General features: G+C 40.8%; 1 protein-coding gene and 1 pseudogene across 1 annotated transcript; one reads left to right on the top strand and one right to left on the bottom strand.

Moving 5' to 3' along the window:
• The first annotated feature begins 1025 nt into the window (after positions 1–1025).
• Positions 1026–12667, top strand: elovl4a (ELOVL fatty acid elongase 4a). Its single transcript, XM_086078554.1, has 7 exons — positions 1026–1414; positions 2161–2237; positions 4744–4931; positions 5322–5402; positions 8646–8817; positions 9013–9140; positions 11015–12667. Exons 2-7 carry the CDS (start codon positions 2171–2173, stop codon positions 11336–11338), a joined length of 960 nt encoding a protein of 319 aa, XP_085934680.1. The 5' UTR covers positions 1026–1414; positions 2161–2170; the 3' UTR covers positions 11339–12667.
• A 2731-nt stretch (positions 12668–15398) lies between these two features.
• On the bottom strand, positions 15399–18028 carry LOC147171811 (uncharacterized; annotated as a pseudogene).

The raw sequence follows: 18028 nt of genomic DNA on the forward strand, positions 1-18028 counted from the left end.
ATAAAATGGTCTGATGATTGTGTAGCATAATGTAGTGAATTTCGGAGCAACAAATCTGATATTAAAATGACATATTTAAATGCAATAATTTAAACCCTTGGGGAGCACTGACAGTCAGTGATCCAGTGGTTTACACGCCTGCCTCACAGTTTTGAGGGATGCAATTTGTACTACAATATGTAAAACCAGTACCAGTTTAATTATATAAATTATAATTAAAAAATTTTTTTTGAATAGGGCTATGTAAAATGAACATGTACAATTTTCTTTTCCTATAATATCCTTATTTTATTTACAATAAATCAACCAACAACTTTTTTTTCTAGATAAATGACTGAATAATAGTGGTCATATTTTGGGAGGGGGGGGGGGGGTCTAAATTAATGCAACAGTTATTATAGTATTCCTGACAAATACTCTGAATAAAGAATGGAGTGGACAAATATATTAACTGGATAATCAGAATGTTGTTGTAACAATGATTAAAAGCGCATCATAAGTGAAGAGATACAGACTTGTATCAAATACATGAAACAAATCGTCACCCTCTTAAAATAATTGCCTGCGTCTTTTTTTGTGTGCATTTTTTTTTTTGCCTTAATCATCTCCTCGTGATGCAAATGGTTAATTTTTTTGTGTTTCCTGAAAAATCTGAGGAAAAAATGATTTAGGCGATTATTTTAAGAAGGCGTCGAAATGGTCTTGTATTGGATCTAGCGCGTCTGACTGTGCAGTCCGAAATGAAAGAAAAGGAGAAAATATTTTGATGGCACAAATGCTGTGTTTCCTGTTTTACCTTGTTGTACTTGATGTCACTGGGGCATTTGTACTGCATCCGCCTTCCTTTGTGCGCAGGCTTAAAGCATCCTTCCACCACCAACACGCACCCAGCGTAATCTGAATGTAGCTCCACACACCGGAAATTACGTAAGACTTGCGAAAATAAAACCAAGCATTCATTACAGTATATATCTCAGTGCATTCGCCTTTCAGAAGACTACTTTATTTTGAAATATGGATATGAACGCAACCCCGTTAAAGCGTGTGTATTTGTGTGCGAGGAAGTAACCTGATGGAGCTGCTGTGAAGGCTCAGGAGAATTGAGGCAAACCATCGGCTGAGGGTGGTGACAGGACGCCACATTCATGCCATCGCCATATAATTCGCTGCGGATCCGGAGCAATTAAGACTTAAAAAAAAAGAGAGCGAGAGAGTGAGAGAGAGAGAGAGAGAGAGAGAGAGAGAGAGAGAGAGAGAGAGAGAGAGAGAGAGAGAGAGAGAGAGAGAGAGAGAGAGAGAGAGAGAGAGAGAGAGAGAGAACGTACACCGGCCGATTGGGAGGAGGGACCACGCACAAGCTGCATGACCTTGCATTGAATGTCATCATAAAACGGATAAATAACTACAAGGAGAGGTAATGGGCTTCCTAACTGGTTTATATTTTGTGTTATTCGTATTGTGCAAAACTGATCGATAGTCATTTTGAATTTGAATAGCGGTTCGAAGAGAACCGTTCATCATTGCGAAGGTGAAGGCCGGAGTGTATGCCGCAGAATGCAAATGTGCAGAGACCTCTGCTGCATATTAAACTTATTAGTCACACAATGTGATTTGTAATTAATGGTGATTTGGGGTGTTGTATTGGAAACAGTTGAACCAAAAAGAGACCGATAGCGGATGCTGCAGCAGGCTTGGGCGAATGGGGGTGTTGGTGATGGGGGGTTGCTGTTTTTTTTATTAATTTTTTTAAAGGACCATTATATCAAGCCAAAGTGTTCTTCAGTGGTAGCTATGCTCCCCCTGCTCATTCTCCCCCTCCTTCTCTTCCTCCTCCTCCTCCTCCTCCTCCCCCACGCGTCTATTGCCCGTGGTCGTATTCTGGCCGGAAAAAAAAAAGGTGCTGACACATGCGCTGTCCCGGCACATGCTCCGTGCCTTTGTGCGCAATCAAGCCTATAGATTAGGCTATAGAGCATCTATCGTGGTTGGTCCGTGGCCTGCCTGTGGCTTGGTCTGCTTACTAATCTAATACATTAACAAGCAGATACAGTGTTAGCAAGCATGATTTCCAGACCATACTGTATCCATATGATGACAGTGTGCTTGGGATTTGTGCCTATTTTTTAAAAAGTCCACTCAGCTCTGTTTTCTTCATTCCAGGTCATCAGACATGGAGATTGTCACACATCTAATTAATGAAACCATAGAATTCTACAAATGGACCTTAACCATCGCAGGTAATGATGGGTTTTAGTCATACAATGTAAAGTAAGAAATGTTTTGATGTTTTTTCTATAATAACAATACAATACAGTACAGACAGCCTACATGATTTTCAGTGGACAGCAACAATGATACAGATTATTAGTAACAGTTTTTTTTGTGTCAGTGCCCATCCATCCATCCGTCCGTCCATCCATCCATCCATCCATCCATCCATCCATCCATCCATCCATCCATTTTCTTTTGCTTATCCGGGGTTGGGTTGCAGGGGCGGTAACTCAGAAGCCCAGACTTCCCCCTCCACAGCCTCTTCATGCAGTTCTTTGTAACAGATGTAAGGGATATGGATCTTTTGTTTGGGTGTGTCACTGGCGGATGATGTCATCAAGTGATGCCTAAGTACAAGCGCCTACCATGAGTTCCCGCCAGTTGAGGCTCAAACTGTGAACGAGAAGAACGCTGTTGCAGAAGCTTCCCTGGTCGACTCGACACAATTTCTTTTTGTGATGCGAAATGAAGTGTGGTTGGTTCCTTGGTTCAGCCTGTGACCATGCGGACGTTCTACCGGGCGATTATTGTTCTTTCGTGAGAATAAATGACTAGCTTTAGTGAAATCCCTAGCTTTGGCGTGGATGTAAGTTTTTGCCTCTCGTCTGTTCTCTCGACTGTACTGAGCTGAAACATTATATCTTCCAGAGTGATCCCAAGGTGTTTTCAGGCTGGCGGGGCGACATAGGGTTCTAATTTTGTGCCCAGTGCAAGTCTAGTGCTGGGTGGAGTTTTCTTCTTTAGGGTTAGCACAGGTAGAATTGGGCATAAGGAGGTGTTTGCGCCATTTTGGTATGTAACACAGCCGACTCAAATCGAAGCAACGCCCCTCATTCCCATTAAAATCAGGGCGGTGGAAGCGCACACATGCTTGACATTTTAGAAGCAGAAAGGAACTTACTGAGTTATGATGAGAGATGAGATTCCAATCGTGCATCTATATGTAAAGAAGCCAACTGTACCACAATATCCGAAAAAAGCAGAGATGCAATACTGAGGCCCCCAAACTAAAGTACCCCAGCAGAATGATGGAGTCCCCAGCAGGAGAGGTCTCCAGCACTCCTTCAGAGGATTCCAAAAAGCATGGGTACTCTGAACTGATGTTTGGGGTACAGGAACAAATAACAGTGATGAGACCGTCCCCCTCCACCCAAAAGACGGAGGGAGGCTACCCTCCTATCCACCTGGGTAGGGGACCAACATTGCCTTTTTGGGGCATCTGGGGCCCATGGGTGCCGGCCCGGCCACCAGCCACTCGCCACCAAATCCCACCTCCAAGCCTGGCTCCAGAGGGGCTCCGTGACCTGCGTCCGGGCAAGGGAAAACCGAGTCCACCATTTTTATTCATCATCGGGGCTCGCTGAGCTGTCCTTAGTCTGGTCCCTCACCTAGGACCTGTTTGTCATGAGTGACCCTGGCAGGGACATAAACCCCCAGACAGGATTAGTGGGTCACACAAACCCCCCCATCATGATAAGGTGACAGCTCAGGGAGAGGGGCAATGTAAATTTTATTTGTGTAGCACATTTCATATGGCAAACGTAAACTCAATGTGCTTCAGAATGAAAAGCAAGATGGCAATACATTTAAAATACATTAAAACAAACAAACAATAAGCCAGTAATTCCCAACCATTGTGGCGGGACACATTATTGATCAGGCAATCATTTATTTATAACAAATAATGTATCTTTGTCCATCTATCTATGCCAGCAACTTTTAGTGACAGACAGAACAAATAAATGATCTTCTATTCCAGTGGTTCTCAACCGCGGTCCTCGAGTACCCCTGATCCAGTCTGTTTTCCATGTTTCTCTCAGCCAACACAGCTGAGGATCGTTATCAGGCTTCATGCAGAGCATGCTGATTAGCTGATTGTTTGAAACACCTGTGTTGGCTGTTGGAGACATGGAAAACAGGCTGGATCAGGAGTACTCGAGGACCGGTGATGAGAACCACTGTTCTATTCGATGGCAGAAAAGTGTGACGTGTATCCACTTGTGTATCCTGTTGACGCTTTTCCTTCTCTAAAATAATTGTCCAAAATCAAAACAAAGAAGAACACACATTCAGTTGTTTGATGCTTGCCGAAGTGAGGTCTAATGAGGCATGATGCTGAGATCTTGTGTAATATACTGTTGTGGTGCCGAAGCCAAGGAGACGCAGGAGGAGTGTCACAAAAAACTTTACTGAACATCACACACTGACATCACATCACTCCACAACCAAAACAGGAAGTCCGTCACTCTAACTCCCCCCCTAGTCAACACCCTCAACAAACATTAGTTCCGTGGAGGAATTCTGTCAACTAACACCACACAGTACTGTTTTCTCACTTCATTATTTATTTATGATGATACAGTCGGTCATTTTGAATGAGTTTTGTAAAACACGCACGCACGCACGCACACACACACACGCACACACACAAAGCCAAAGTGGCCAGTTCAATGTTCAAAATCTTTCCTACAGACAAGCGGGTGGAAAAATGGCCCCTAATGGACAACCCCTTGCCCACGTTAGCCATCAGTGCATCCTACCTGCTGTTCCTCTGGCTTGGGCCCAAATACATGAAGAACAGGGAGCCCTTCCAGCTTCGCAAAACACTCATTGTCTACAACTTCAGTATGGTCTTCCTCAACTTTTTCATCTTCAAAGAGGTAAAGTTTTAGGTGCCTTTAAAAAAAAAAAAAAAGCATTAAAGTCAGCCGCTTTTACTTCGCGGACAGACAGCTTTATCCTGCAAATTTGATTAACCTCATTTGAGGGCAGAGGTGGCAAATCCAGGTCTGGAAAGTAAAAACACTGCCACAGTTTGGCTTTAGCCCCATGTGCTAGCTAGCGAGCTCCCTAGCTATAGCTCCTCAGGTGTTCAGTTACCTGCCTAAAGCCAATGTGGCAGGGGTTTTACTTTCTGGACCTGGATTTGCCACCTCTGTTTGAGGGTATCTGTCTTTGGATGCTTTCCCTCCGCTTCCTTGAGTGTCTGCCATTTTCTGTTTAATTACCCAACTGTGACGGACTGGTGATTAATAATTTTGATCCTGTAGCTGTTTATGGCAGCCCGGGCAGCAAGTTACAGCTACATTTGTCAACGGGTGGACTACTCAGATGACCCCAATGAAGTCAGGGTGAGTGCCATGAGCCAACCTGTTTGATTTAATATAATGCAAACACAGTATTGTAAAGCAATATTGTTAACTTGTTCTTTTATCCACCTTATTCCTACAACCCATGAGCCTTTACGTGAATGCAAAAAACGACTTCTGGCTTCGGATTTGCATACTTGCAAACAATGCACGCTAGCTTGTTTGAACGACGTAAACCATGTGGAGACACCAGTTTTTGCAGTTTAAAAAAGATGATAACACAATCCTGCTTCCTACAAACGTAGAGAGGTGGGAAGATGAGATAAAGAAGTGGCCAAATATAACGTACAAGTGTATTTGCAACTATTTTCTCAGCCCTGTTGCTTTGGATGGCGAGGCTATTAATTTTATTAAAAAGCTTGAGGCGTACCAATATCTACAGAATAATACAGTTGGTCGTGTTTTGTTCAAAGAGGTTACACTCAGTCTTTTTTAGCTTAAAGAAGATGTAGGGTCCTCCAGGCAAAACCAATCCTTTCCACTGCATGTTCACATTACCGGACGGGGCAGTCTAATGCTTGATGTAAACAAGATTAATTCACGCCACTCGATGTCATAAACTGCATTCAACCTGAACCAATAACGCATGCATGCATCTGTACTTATGTCAACGTCAACATCAATTGCTGCAAATCACTCCCAAGGTGCTCACTACAAATGGTTAAAGGACTGCTCTTTATATATCGCTTTTCACTACACCATATGGTGCCCAAAGCGCTTTACAATTTAAGATCACATTCACCCATTCGCACACACACACACACACACACACACACACACGCACCCACGCCCACACACGCACACACACACGACCCCCCCCCCCCCCCCCACACACACACACACAGTGGTCGGCTGCTGCCATGTAAGGCGGTGCCAGGTCCACTGGGAGCAAAACGAGGTTTAGTGTCTTGCTCAAGGACACTTCAACATGGCCACCAGGGGTGAGGATTGAACCCACAACCTCACGGATGGGAGACGACCACTCTCAGCCATGTTGTTACGGAGCACCAAAATAAATAAATGACTAAAAATGAAAATAAAAACAGATATAAAAAATATAATTCCAAAATTAAATAAAAAAATATTTAAATTGAAATAAAAACAACAACAACAACAACAATATATATATATCCCTAAATAAATAAATAAAAGTCAAAATAAATACAAAAATACAAAACGAGATTCAAAACATAAAAATAAAAATAAATGTCGAAATACGTACAAAATAAATATATAAATAGAAATAAATATCACTCTGTCCTCACATTTATTTATTTCATGCAGCAGATGCTCTGCCAGGATGAAATGTTCAAATTAGAGGGCGGTCCTAAGCGTGTCTTAGGTTTGGACTCCGCCGTTGCAAACTGCCTATCATTGGTCGAGTGAGCGGCTCGGCGAACAAGGAAATCTCGCCGGCTTGCATAAGCGAAGTGCGCATTACGTTTGCGCATGCGTGAAAATCAAGTTTAAAAAAAACTTGCTACCAAACAAAGCCATCATTTGAATGGCGGTAAATGGAGTGCATTGTTTAAACAGCTTTCAGACAAAACAACAGGTGCATAATTTTCATTTTATTCATATTATTATGTTTAGATGTGCCATGCAATGCATATCAACAGTATGGGAGGGAAAACAGTTTGTGTATATAAGCGAAGTGCACATTTAAGTTTGAGCATGCGTGAAATTCAAGTTAAAAAAAAACTTTGAATGGCAGCGAATGGAGTGCTGAAAGTGTTTGCGTAACTGCACACCTTAAAGCTTGCAAGCATTGTTTAAATGGCCTTCAGCCTTAAATGACAAAATAACACGTGCACTTGGTGCCATTTCTAACTGTCCTAATGGAGTTTATAGGCAAAAAAAACCACCATTGCAAAGCTCGAAAAGACGGAAGTGTACGCTTGTAAACCTCCGTTCACTCTTCCCAATTTCCACACAGAAAGATTCTAACGGCCGTAAAAGAGGCTAAAATGGAAATTTTCTTGAACGCATTTATTTTGTCAATATCCTGAAACCGAGGGAACAGACGGAAGCATCACGAACCTTGCTAGCAGACGTAGCAAAACTAATGGAGTGACGGTCATTTAAGAACCTGCCTCTAGCCCCAATTGACCCCTTCAGTGAAGAAATAATCGCGTCCTGGTTTTGTGTCCTCGATCCAACTCCCGGTGCACACTGAAGTGCACACATTCAGCAATATCGGCTGACATGCAAGGTGGCCAAAAGTTTCAAAACATGGGCTTCTTCCAGCCATTTGTCACTTGTCGTCAAGGGGTCAGAAATTACTTTGTCTCCAACGATTAACAATGACTTAGTCATTTTTCATAGCATCTCTCCCTTCTTTGTCAATAAGACTGGTAGTTTTTGAATCGATGCAGCATATGCAAGGGAAGCAAGTTTGTCTTTCCGTTTCTGTCTGTTGCCGAACGCAGTCCTCGTTGTAACAGGCAATCCATGGCGACTACAAAAACGCTTAATTAAATCATCAACTTTCATGCGGTTGAAATCGGTTAAATCTCCAGTTCGCAAGCTGTATTTATTTTTACTTTTATCTATATCTATATATATATATATATATATATATATATATATACATATATATATATATATATATATAGTCATTTATTTATTTTTTAATGTTGGCAGTTTTGGTCCTCCATATGTCACCCCACAATTGACTGTATATAACCCAAACAATACATTGCTGCGACCGTTCTAATAATTTCAGAGGTCTAATACTAAAGGGTTGTGTCTCCCATACACATAAAAATCATAACTGATGTTGATGTTGGTACCCGGTGAATCTTGTCCCGTGTTAACTGTCGGAAAGAAAGAAAGCGGTGGAAACTAGCGTTTTCGCAAAAACATTCCCTTTTCCTCGTCCAGTGTGCTAGTTCAAAACATTACTTTTTTTAGTCACAGATTCATCTTCTTCTTGCATGGGTGAATAAAAGGTGAATAAAAACGGCATAAAGCTCATTGTAAGAAATAGGTGTTTTTGGAAGGGACCTTCTAAAACAAGTACTCTACACACTAAAAAAATAACCTAACAAACAAAAGAAGCCAATGCTCAGGTGATCTGGTTGTAGAAAAAATTTAGTCGGCCAGGTGCCATACCATCTCTTTTCTAGTTCATGTCAAAAGTGTTTTATGGGGTTGAGGGTAAGAGCTCTCGAGTATTTCCACCCCAATCATGGATTTCAGTTTTTTTCACTGTACCCCACTCAGGTGGCCGGGGCATTGTGGTGGTATTTCCTTTCCAAAGGCATCGAGTACCTGGACACGGTGTTTTTCATCCTGAGGAAAAAGTTCAGCCAGGTCACCTTTCTGCACGTCTATCACCACTGCACCATGTTCACGCTCTGGTGGATCGGCATCAAATGGGTGGCGGGAGGACAGTGTGAGTGGCTCATTTTACAACACTGGCAGGCTTTTTACTCTGTGTCCCTCACTATTATAGTTCAGTCTTTCTCAATTAAAACATGAAAATAAGCCATGTCACAGTACATGTTGAAGGTTTGTGCTGACAAAATTATGAAAATACATATGGGCCAAGCTAAGTTAACAATTGTTTCAACCTTTGTTACATTTTCAGCATTTTTTGGTGCACACATGAACGCAGCAATCCATGTATTGATGTACCTCTACTATGGCCTGGCTTCCTGTGGTCCTAAGATCCAAAAGTACCTGTGGTGGAAAAAGTACCTGACCATCATCCAGATGGTAATATGCTTCATTGCTATGAGACTCAGATCATTGTGTAAACGTGGATGCCTTCACACAAGCAGTATTGTATTCTACACCATTAACTTTCTTTTTCTTCTTCCGTTTTATTACTCACACTTTTTTGTCCTGCAACTACTTCCACATTGTTTCGTCTGGTTCTCACCATTCCAACTTCCACATTTTCCCAAAATGCACGCCAACAGGGCTTACATTTTTCTCATTCCGAAAATTCACGGTTTACCCACAATTCCATGTTTTTCACCCCAAAATTCCTTCCCAATGGCAGATTCAACATTTCACATTTACATTGTTTCAAATTGAAATTCAAAACATTTAGCTCATTAATTCACCTTGGGGATGATTTTCAACATGCCAAAAATGACCAATCAACAAATGCAACTTTCGCCAAATGATTAGGTACTCCCGGATTCTTGCCCCGGGCCCCCCCCCCCCGGAGGGGTGGCCATCTTGGACAGATGATTAGGTACATCCAGAGTCTCGCTCCCGCGTCCCCCATAGTGGAGGATGGGGGCATCTTCAACAAATGAAGTGACCCAGGTGTGACCCTAAAACAACAGGAGTGCCCCAAAATCAACAGGAAGTGACACATGAGTGTCCTAAGATCAACAGGAAGTGCCTCAAAATCAACAGGAAGCAAATCGGAAGTGTCCCAAAATTAACAACGTGCCTTAAATTGAACAGGAAGTGACCCTAATGTGTCTCAAAATTAACAGGGAGTGCCCTAAAATCAACAGTAAGTGACACGTGTGTGTCCCAAGATCACCAGGAAGTGCCTCAAAAGAAACAAGAAGTGACCCGGAAATGTCCCAAAATCAATAGGAAGTGCCCCAAATTGTTTAATTGCTTCATTGCTTCCTTGTTTCCTTCCTTGTTTTCCTGCTTCTTTGTTTCCTGCTACCTTATTCTCATTATGCCGCTGTTTTTCCCTCCTTCACCTATTTCTACATTTCTCGACAGGTTCAAACCATTATGGGTCATTCAATATCATTCAATATCATTCTAAATAATTCCATATTTTTTCATTCAGCCTCTCCGCCGTCACATGCAATTTCTCCAGGAATTGCATTTGCTTGTCAGCATATGTACTTATGTCAGTGATTCAAACTTTGTGCTAAACTTATGTACGTACCTATGCTTGCTGTAAGGCTTTTAAATAATAATATAGTAAGAAATATAATTATAAATACAATGTTTATCGGTATAAATAAGATTGAGTTTAAAACTGTCAAAATCTAACAAGACATTTTATATTCTCTATTAACTTATACACTTTCAGCCATTTTCACTGAAGCAACCCCCTTCGCTCCCGGCTGTTTTACTGGATTTTGACTGATTTTGCAAGGCCCACAGAATATTGTGTTCTATTGCTATAAAAACATGGAGCCTACCAAAAGAAAGATTAGAGTGTCTTCTTTCATCAGGAAAAAAGTATATTTGTATCTGTTTTGCAGCAATTAGCATTAGAATATAGCTAAGTTTCATCATTATTGGCAATATTTAAAATAGAAAATTTTTATACGTTTTTTGGGGGGAACAAATGAGTTAATCTGCATTCATCTATTTAACTGAAGTGTTCCACTAAACACGTTGGGGTAAATGGTTTGAAGTAGGGGTGTCGATTCGAAAAATCGATTCGGCAATATATCGCGATGTAACAGCGCGCAATTCTCGAATTGCTACAAAGCAATTCACACCACTAGCTTGAAGGGTTTTTATAAACCCAACCCAGTCACATAAAATACATACTAATGCTGGTTTTCACAAAGGCCTGTGATCCTTGTTAATTGTAAATTAAGTTTAACTCACTGAGGTCCTCAATCTGCAAATCTGAAGTTCTGCATGTGTCTCAGATCCAGTTCCACGTCACCATTGGCCACACGGCTTTGTCCCTCTACGTCAACTGTGACTTCCCTCATTGGATGCACTACTCCCTCATCTGCTACGCCATCACCTTCATCATCCTCTTCGGTAACTTCTACTACCAGACCTACCGCCGCCAGCAGCCCAGGCGCGACGCCTCCTCCTCCTCCAAAGCAAGCAAGGCCATCTCGAACGGGGCCCTCAACGGACTCAGCAAGGCCGCCAATGGCGCGGCGGTGACGGGGAGCAAAGATGACAAACCCCAGGAAAGCACTAGCAGGAGAAAGAGGAAAGGAAGAGCAAAAAGAGATTAGAGGAGGTTGAGGTAAGACAGATCTGCTTTGAGTTCTATTGTGTTAGGCTGCAGAAGACCTAATTTGAGGAAAGGTGGACGAAGTAAATGTGTGATGTATTCATTTCAAGACATGATGAGGCTGGCTTGTGTTGTGAGAGCTTTGTTTTGCTAGCAAGAGATGCTAAAGGTCATACAGAGGCTGAATTGTCACAAATAGGCCAAAATACTCGTGTGTCAGATGTGAAGTTTTACTTCATTTTCTAGGGATGTCAAGTGGTGAGATGGTCTGATGGGAAATAAACAACATTTCCTGGGGTTTTATTTTATTTATTTTCTAGCACATTCAGAACTCATAATCATGTCTGTTTATATTGCACACAGTTATTTCACATGTATAAAGCTGATCAATTGTTCTAAAGTCATAAGTGAGTTGGTAATGATAATGCTGGAGCAACGTCACTCTAACATGGCATTCATAACTCATCACATCGTACATCACTCCAAAAGACAACTTTGCAGTTATTCACCAAATACTGCAGTAAAGATGGAGGAATCTACAGTATGTCAACATCCAATGGTACATTATAAAAGAGAAGGGTAATGTATTATTATTATATTATTTTGAAGTTGGATGTGATTATTCCATCACTTATGGAGATGTTGTTCACTGCAGGTCTCAGAGTGATATAAAAGTGTAAAATATTATATTTCTGTATACATTGTATGTTTTGTATGTCCCTACTTGCGTGTAATGTAACAAAGTGGACCTGATATGTTATTCACCTGGACATATGTTGATTTTTAGGACGGGTTTTTCGTATTTATATCATCATTTTATCACTTGTCTAAGTTGTATCATAGGCTGGTGAAAAAAGTTGTATGCAAAAGGGTCATGTTATTTCACAGTTTTAAAGGTTTTACATTTACTGGCTTGTCTTCAGTCCATGTATTCAGCTGGCTTGAATGTAAACAATCATAAATCAATAATAAACGACAATTGTACTATCATAAATTTATATAAAAAGCGGGATTAATGAACTTCTACAATGACTATGTATATGAACCACTAATGAAGATTAATTGCTGTGCCTGTATAGTTTTAATCAGTACACTTCAGTTTTATTTTCTCTATATTTTTCAGTTTTGTGTACATACTGATTATCTTTTTTTATTATCTCACTGAGATTGCTTGTGTGTATTTGTGTTGTATATACATATTACATTGTAATATTTTGTACTCAGCTTGTTTGTTGGCTTGGACATTGAGCCACCTTGCTTTTGTGTTGTTATCTTTTTCGTACAATATCATACATTTGAACTCAGAAATTAAACTGAATGCTGGTAAAGAAAAAAATGGATTATATTGTTTTGTATCGTGTAATAAACGCAATACTAACTAACTCATTTACCAAAGTAAGATTGCACTACTGCATATGGGCACCATGGCGTACATTGAAAGGAAATGTAATATAAGCACTAGAGGGCGTCATGGTAACTTGGAAATATTGAAAAAAAAAAAACAATCGTTTCAATTCATCAAAAGAAAGAATGAAAAATACTCATGCATGCATTATCGTACAAGGTAGCTCAGTTTTCTCATTCCAATAAAGCATTATTTGTGCACTTTATTTTATTAGAGTGCAAGCGGTGTCAAACATATATTTTGTTCCAAAAGTAGAGGATTTAAAGACTTATGTGATATTAGATGTTAATGAGCCAGTTAGAGCGTTTTCTATACCATATTTCTGCTACAACAGAGTCCACTCAGTTCTGAAATTACAATACGATACGATATACTTTTATTTTCCCCGTGGGGAACTTTTTCCTGGACTCCGTCCAGCTGCAGTTACAGTAAGGAAGAAACAACAGAATAGAAAGAGATAAAATTAAAGTTAAATAAGAAGTGCAGCAATAAGAAATCTTCACAGAAGTATACATGTGTAGAGAAGTACATACATGAGGACTGCACACACCCATATACACACACACACTCCTAAATATATATATATATATATATATATACATGAGTATGTACAGCACGGCTGCATATATTCCACACACACAACATTGCACCATATATCTATTGTACTGAGTTAATGTCGGTTGTTAAGCAGTTTGATGGATGTCGGCAGGAATTAGTTCTTGTAGCGGTTCAGCCTGGTTCTGGGGGCCCTGAATCTCCTGCCGGAAGGCAGTAGCTGGAACTCATGATGCAGAATGTGAGTCGGGTCAGTAACAATTTTCTGTGCCAGTCCGGTGACGGACCGCTCATAAAGCATCTGTAGGGAAGGATGATTCCTGACCCCCATGATCTTCATGGCAGTCCGCACCAGACCGGCAATCTGTGACCTTGACTGCACAGTCAGGTTGCCGTACCAGGCCGCAATGCCGTATCTGATGATACTTTCCAATGCAGCCCGGTAGAACAACAGCATGATCCTCTGCTCCACTCCATAGACCCTAAGTCTGCGTAGGAAATAGAGACGCTGTTGGAGTTTGGAGCAGAGACTTCCAACATGTACCCTCCAGCTGAGTGTGTTGTCAATGTGGACCCCCAGATACCTGTATGAACCCACCTGGCTGATGTGATTGCTTTTAATGATGACTGGCCTGTGGTCACCAACAGCTTTTGGATCAAATATCACCTCCTCCGTCTTCCCCACATTGAGCACAAGATGATTCTGGTCACACCACTGGACACATTTCTCTATTTCTGAGAAATAGTCCAGTGGGCTACCGCCGGCCTGCAGCAAGCTGACGATAGCTGTGTCATCAGAGAACTTAATGATAAAGTTATTATTATTAAATTAATTATGCTCTGTGACCATAACAAGGGAACGTTTTCAAACAAGCCAACAACAAAGGTTTTTCTGAATGAGAATAAGGAGAACACCTCTAAAATATTAATTTCAAAACGAGGCAGGGCACCCCACAGAATTCCTACCCCTCTAGAAGTGTGATATTATGATATGATGAACTTAAGACATGGACTGTATGTGTTGGGCCATTGTGCAATGTGGGCCATCTTTAAGGCCTCTAAGTTCAGGTGTGTGACGTAGAAAATACAGTATTTCCAACTAGATATAGTCCCGGGCTCACCTCCACACACAGCTTGGGTTTTGATACTAGTCTTCTCTAGAGGGGCGGAGCTCTTTTCTACCTTGTCAGTCATCACAGTAAGTGTCAGATTTCCTTGAACAACGTGGTGTCCCAAACGAAGTCATAACCCGTCTGGATAAGGATAAGGTATCTTGAAACTTCATACTTAATATTGGAGTATCACTAGTAATGTACACATAATTTAGGCAACTTACTCACTTAAATTATGAAGAACCTGCAGTGACATGCAAAATAATATAGTCCAACTTGGAAAATTCCAGTGTGTCTACAATGCAAGTAAACCTCAAAATCCTTAAATAGGTTTTAAGTCCTTTCCTTTGGGAAAACTGCACATGTTGGTACAAATTTAAACATCGAAAAATGTCCATTGTTAAATGACTTTTTGGACAATTGTTGCTTTGTTGAATCTACCAACTTCAATCCCCTGTGAGTTGTCTCGCCCAGATTGAGTTAATAATAGTCTATAATTCCTCTTCATTTAATGGCTTTTCATTAGAAACAGCATGATTTACAGCATGAAAATAAGTGTCTGTAGTGTTTTGTAAACACTGGGGACAAATGTCGGAGTCTGAGAGTCCCATTTTCTTCATCATATATTGAGTAATTTATGTTCTATGAATAATTTTATATTGGATAAATTGTAAATTTGTGTGTTTTGTCATTTTAAATATGTTTTCACAAACTTGAATCCAAAAGTCATATTCCGGAGCTATAGATAGATATACATGTCCATTTTCTGTCCCATTGTCCGCGTGCACTCTCTCCGGACATCCACCCAAACGTGTAACGCATTGTATATAGTAGCCAGCCACAACTTTCGGTTTGTGGTGTAAGCTTTCCACTTATAAGACAAAGTGGCTGAATCCGCCATTTATTCCTATGCCATATGGCTTTAACTTATCGTAAGAGTCCATGTGCCACAAAGCGTTGGGTCCTTTGGTATTGCCGCAGAAGACGCCTCACTCTGCGAAGGTCCACACCCTGAGGGTCAAGCAGTTTTTAGATTTTGGCGTCTGGTGTCTTGCTGAACTACAAAGCCCACCTGTAGTCTTTCATCTGTTTGGTTTGTTGTAGCTCCTGGTGGACAAAAGCCAGCACCTCGTCCAGACTACTGTGATTTGTTTCTCCGAAAAAGGCCAAGTTTCTTGCAGTGCCTCTTCAAAGTGCAAATGCTTACTATGATATTGTTAATCTCTGCTAAAGCAATTAGTATCTCCTTGTTTGAAAACCCGACCGAAAAGTACATTTTAACGAGTTCTTCCACCGTAGACATTTTGCAAACTAATTGTGACTTGTGTGGTGTGACACACATGCGTTTCCTTTCTGCCGGCACCACACTTGACACAAACAGCCGCTCGAGTAGGTTCTCTCCAGTTTCTGAGTTTTTTCTCTCGCAAATCTGCCACTTTATAAACTCGCAAATCTGCCACTTAATTGCCCCCACCCACTAAAAAAAAATATTATACGTGGCCCTAATACGCCGTTGTAAAATCTTAACGTATGACGGCATAAATATATATTTTTAGAGGGCGGGGAATATTACGAGAGAAAAACTTGCAAATTTTCCACTTCATAAAGTAGCATATTTGCGATTTATTTTCTCGAAAATTTATTAATTTATGAATGAAGAAATGTGGCTTAAAGGAGGTGGGGACAGAGAAAACCTTGAGGTTCATTGTGAAACACCTGCCACCGACCAGGTTTGGTTCATGGAACATGTTACTACGGTAACTGACCGAGAGCTTAAATTACCTCTTTTTATGAAACAGGCTAGAGATACCTCTTTTTCTCTGGTTTCAATTACCTCCCTTTCTGAAAAGGAAAACGAGTTTCCCACATTTCAGGGTTTCTTGACCCAGAGTTTTCACTAAACCTGCTTTGTGAAATAGACCCCTGGTCAACCAGCGCAGAACCCATACAGCAGCATCCAAATTGGTCATTGACACCTAACTCCCTCTCCAAGCCGTGGAGAAGGGAGGAAAAGAAAGCAGTGGAAGTCACCAGGTGCATATAATTCAGTCAAATGCAAGAGTATAAAAATGAGTCTTAAGACACGATTTAAACGTTGCTACAGAGGTAGCAGCTCTGACCTTTGAAGGTAGGGCATTCCAGAGCACTGGAGCTCGAATCGAAAACGCTCTTGAGCCCGCGGACTTCGTTTTGGCTCTTGGGATCACCAAAAGACCAGCGTGTTGCGAACGAAGGTTTCTTGTCGGAACGTATAGTACTATTAAATCGACGAGATAGGAAGGCGCTAAGCCGTGTAATATTTGATATGTAAATAACAAAACCTTGAAATCGCATCTCAAGTGGACTGGAAGCCAGTGCAAGAGAGAGTCGTCATACAATTATTAGCCTGACTGTCACTATTCACATCTCTAATAAGCTGGATCTTTTGAGTAAAAAATTGCAGAAAATCGTGACCTGAATGGGGGGAGAGCTCTGTGATGTCGGCTGCTGTTGCATTAACATTGCTACTGTATCTATCTATGTATTTAGGATTATTTTTTATTAAGACCGATAATTCTAGAGAGATAATTAGTTTTTGCTAAAACGAGAGATTCTATTTCTTTCTGCAAGCTATCACACCACGCTTGACGGAAGACCTCAAGTTTCGTTGCGCGCCATTAGTGCAAGCTGTCTACATGATTGTTTTAAGTCAAGCTGTCTACATGATTGTTTTAAGTCAAGCTGTCTACATGATTGTTTAAGTGTTTTGGTTACATCTGTAACCCACGGTGTAACTTTGTAAGTAAGCCTTTTCGGACAGGTTTTAATTCTTAATGGCACTCCAGTATCAAAGGTAGTTAACAAAACAGCATTAAAGTTATTTGTGAGATTATCTATTGAACCAGTATAAGAAGGAAAGGTCGCAGTTGCCAGAGGTAGCAACTCAGAGAGCGCAGTAGTTGAAGAACTAATATTATGGCTGATGCATCTTTAGTAATGGTTGCGACGTTGGCCAAAACGTCAAATTTAATAAAGAAATGGTCAGACATAGCCATAGTATTCGACAATATCATTACATTTGAAGTTACTAAACCCTGAGTTAGTACTAGATTTAAAGTATTACCATGTTTATGGATCGCTACATTTATTATCTGTGTGAAACCAAAAGTATCAATTATCATCTGAAATGCTACAGTAAGCGGTTCTGATGGGGAATTCATATGAACATTAAAGTCATTCATATCTTCGTAAGTTACCAAGTCAACCACATGTTCAGAAAAATTAATCGAGGAAGCTAGAGTAAGGTCCAGGGGGACGATAAATAACCACGAGATAAAGCGGTAGTAAGTTTGTAGATTACATAACAAGAACTTCAATTTCTCATATTAAAGGCGTTACCAGAGCGGGAACTAAGATTGAGTACAGATTCAGAACTAAGGGTGAGACCGACGCCCTTTTTACAAGGACGCGCAACATGAGATCCCACAAAGATTGGAGGACAGGCCTCATTTAGCGATACAAACTCATTTGGTTTTAACCAGGTCTCACAAAGACCAATCAGGTTAAGGGTATAGTCCCTAAATAAGTCATTAACTAGCAAAGCTTTGGAAGAAAGCAATCTACTATTTATATAACCAAG

Source organism: Leptonotus elevatus, chromosome 6, assembly GCF_054856555.1.
Source record: "Leptonotus elevatus isolate MCC_2025b chromosome 6, RoL_Lele_1.0, whole genome shotgun sequence".
In the NCBI taxonomy this organism is placed as follows: domain Eukaryota; kingdom Metazoa; phylum Chordata; class Actinopteri; order Syngnathiformes; family Syngnathidae; genus Leptonotus; species Leptonotus elevatus.

Bases quoted from the DNA above. Each gene is read 5' to 3' on its own strand.
- elovl4a (XM_086078554.1), top strand. From the start codon at position 2,171: ATGGAGATTGTCACACATCTAATTAATGAAACCATAGAATTCTACAAA. The intron at 8,818-9,012 runs GTGAGTGGCTCA...TTACATTTTCAG, and splicing joins ATGGGTGGCGGGAGGACAGT to CATTTTTTGGTGCACACATG. The intron at 9,141-11,014 runs GTAATATGCTTC...CATGTGTCTCAG, and splicing joins ACCTGACCATCATCCAGATG to ATCCAGTTCCACGTCACCAT.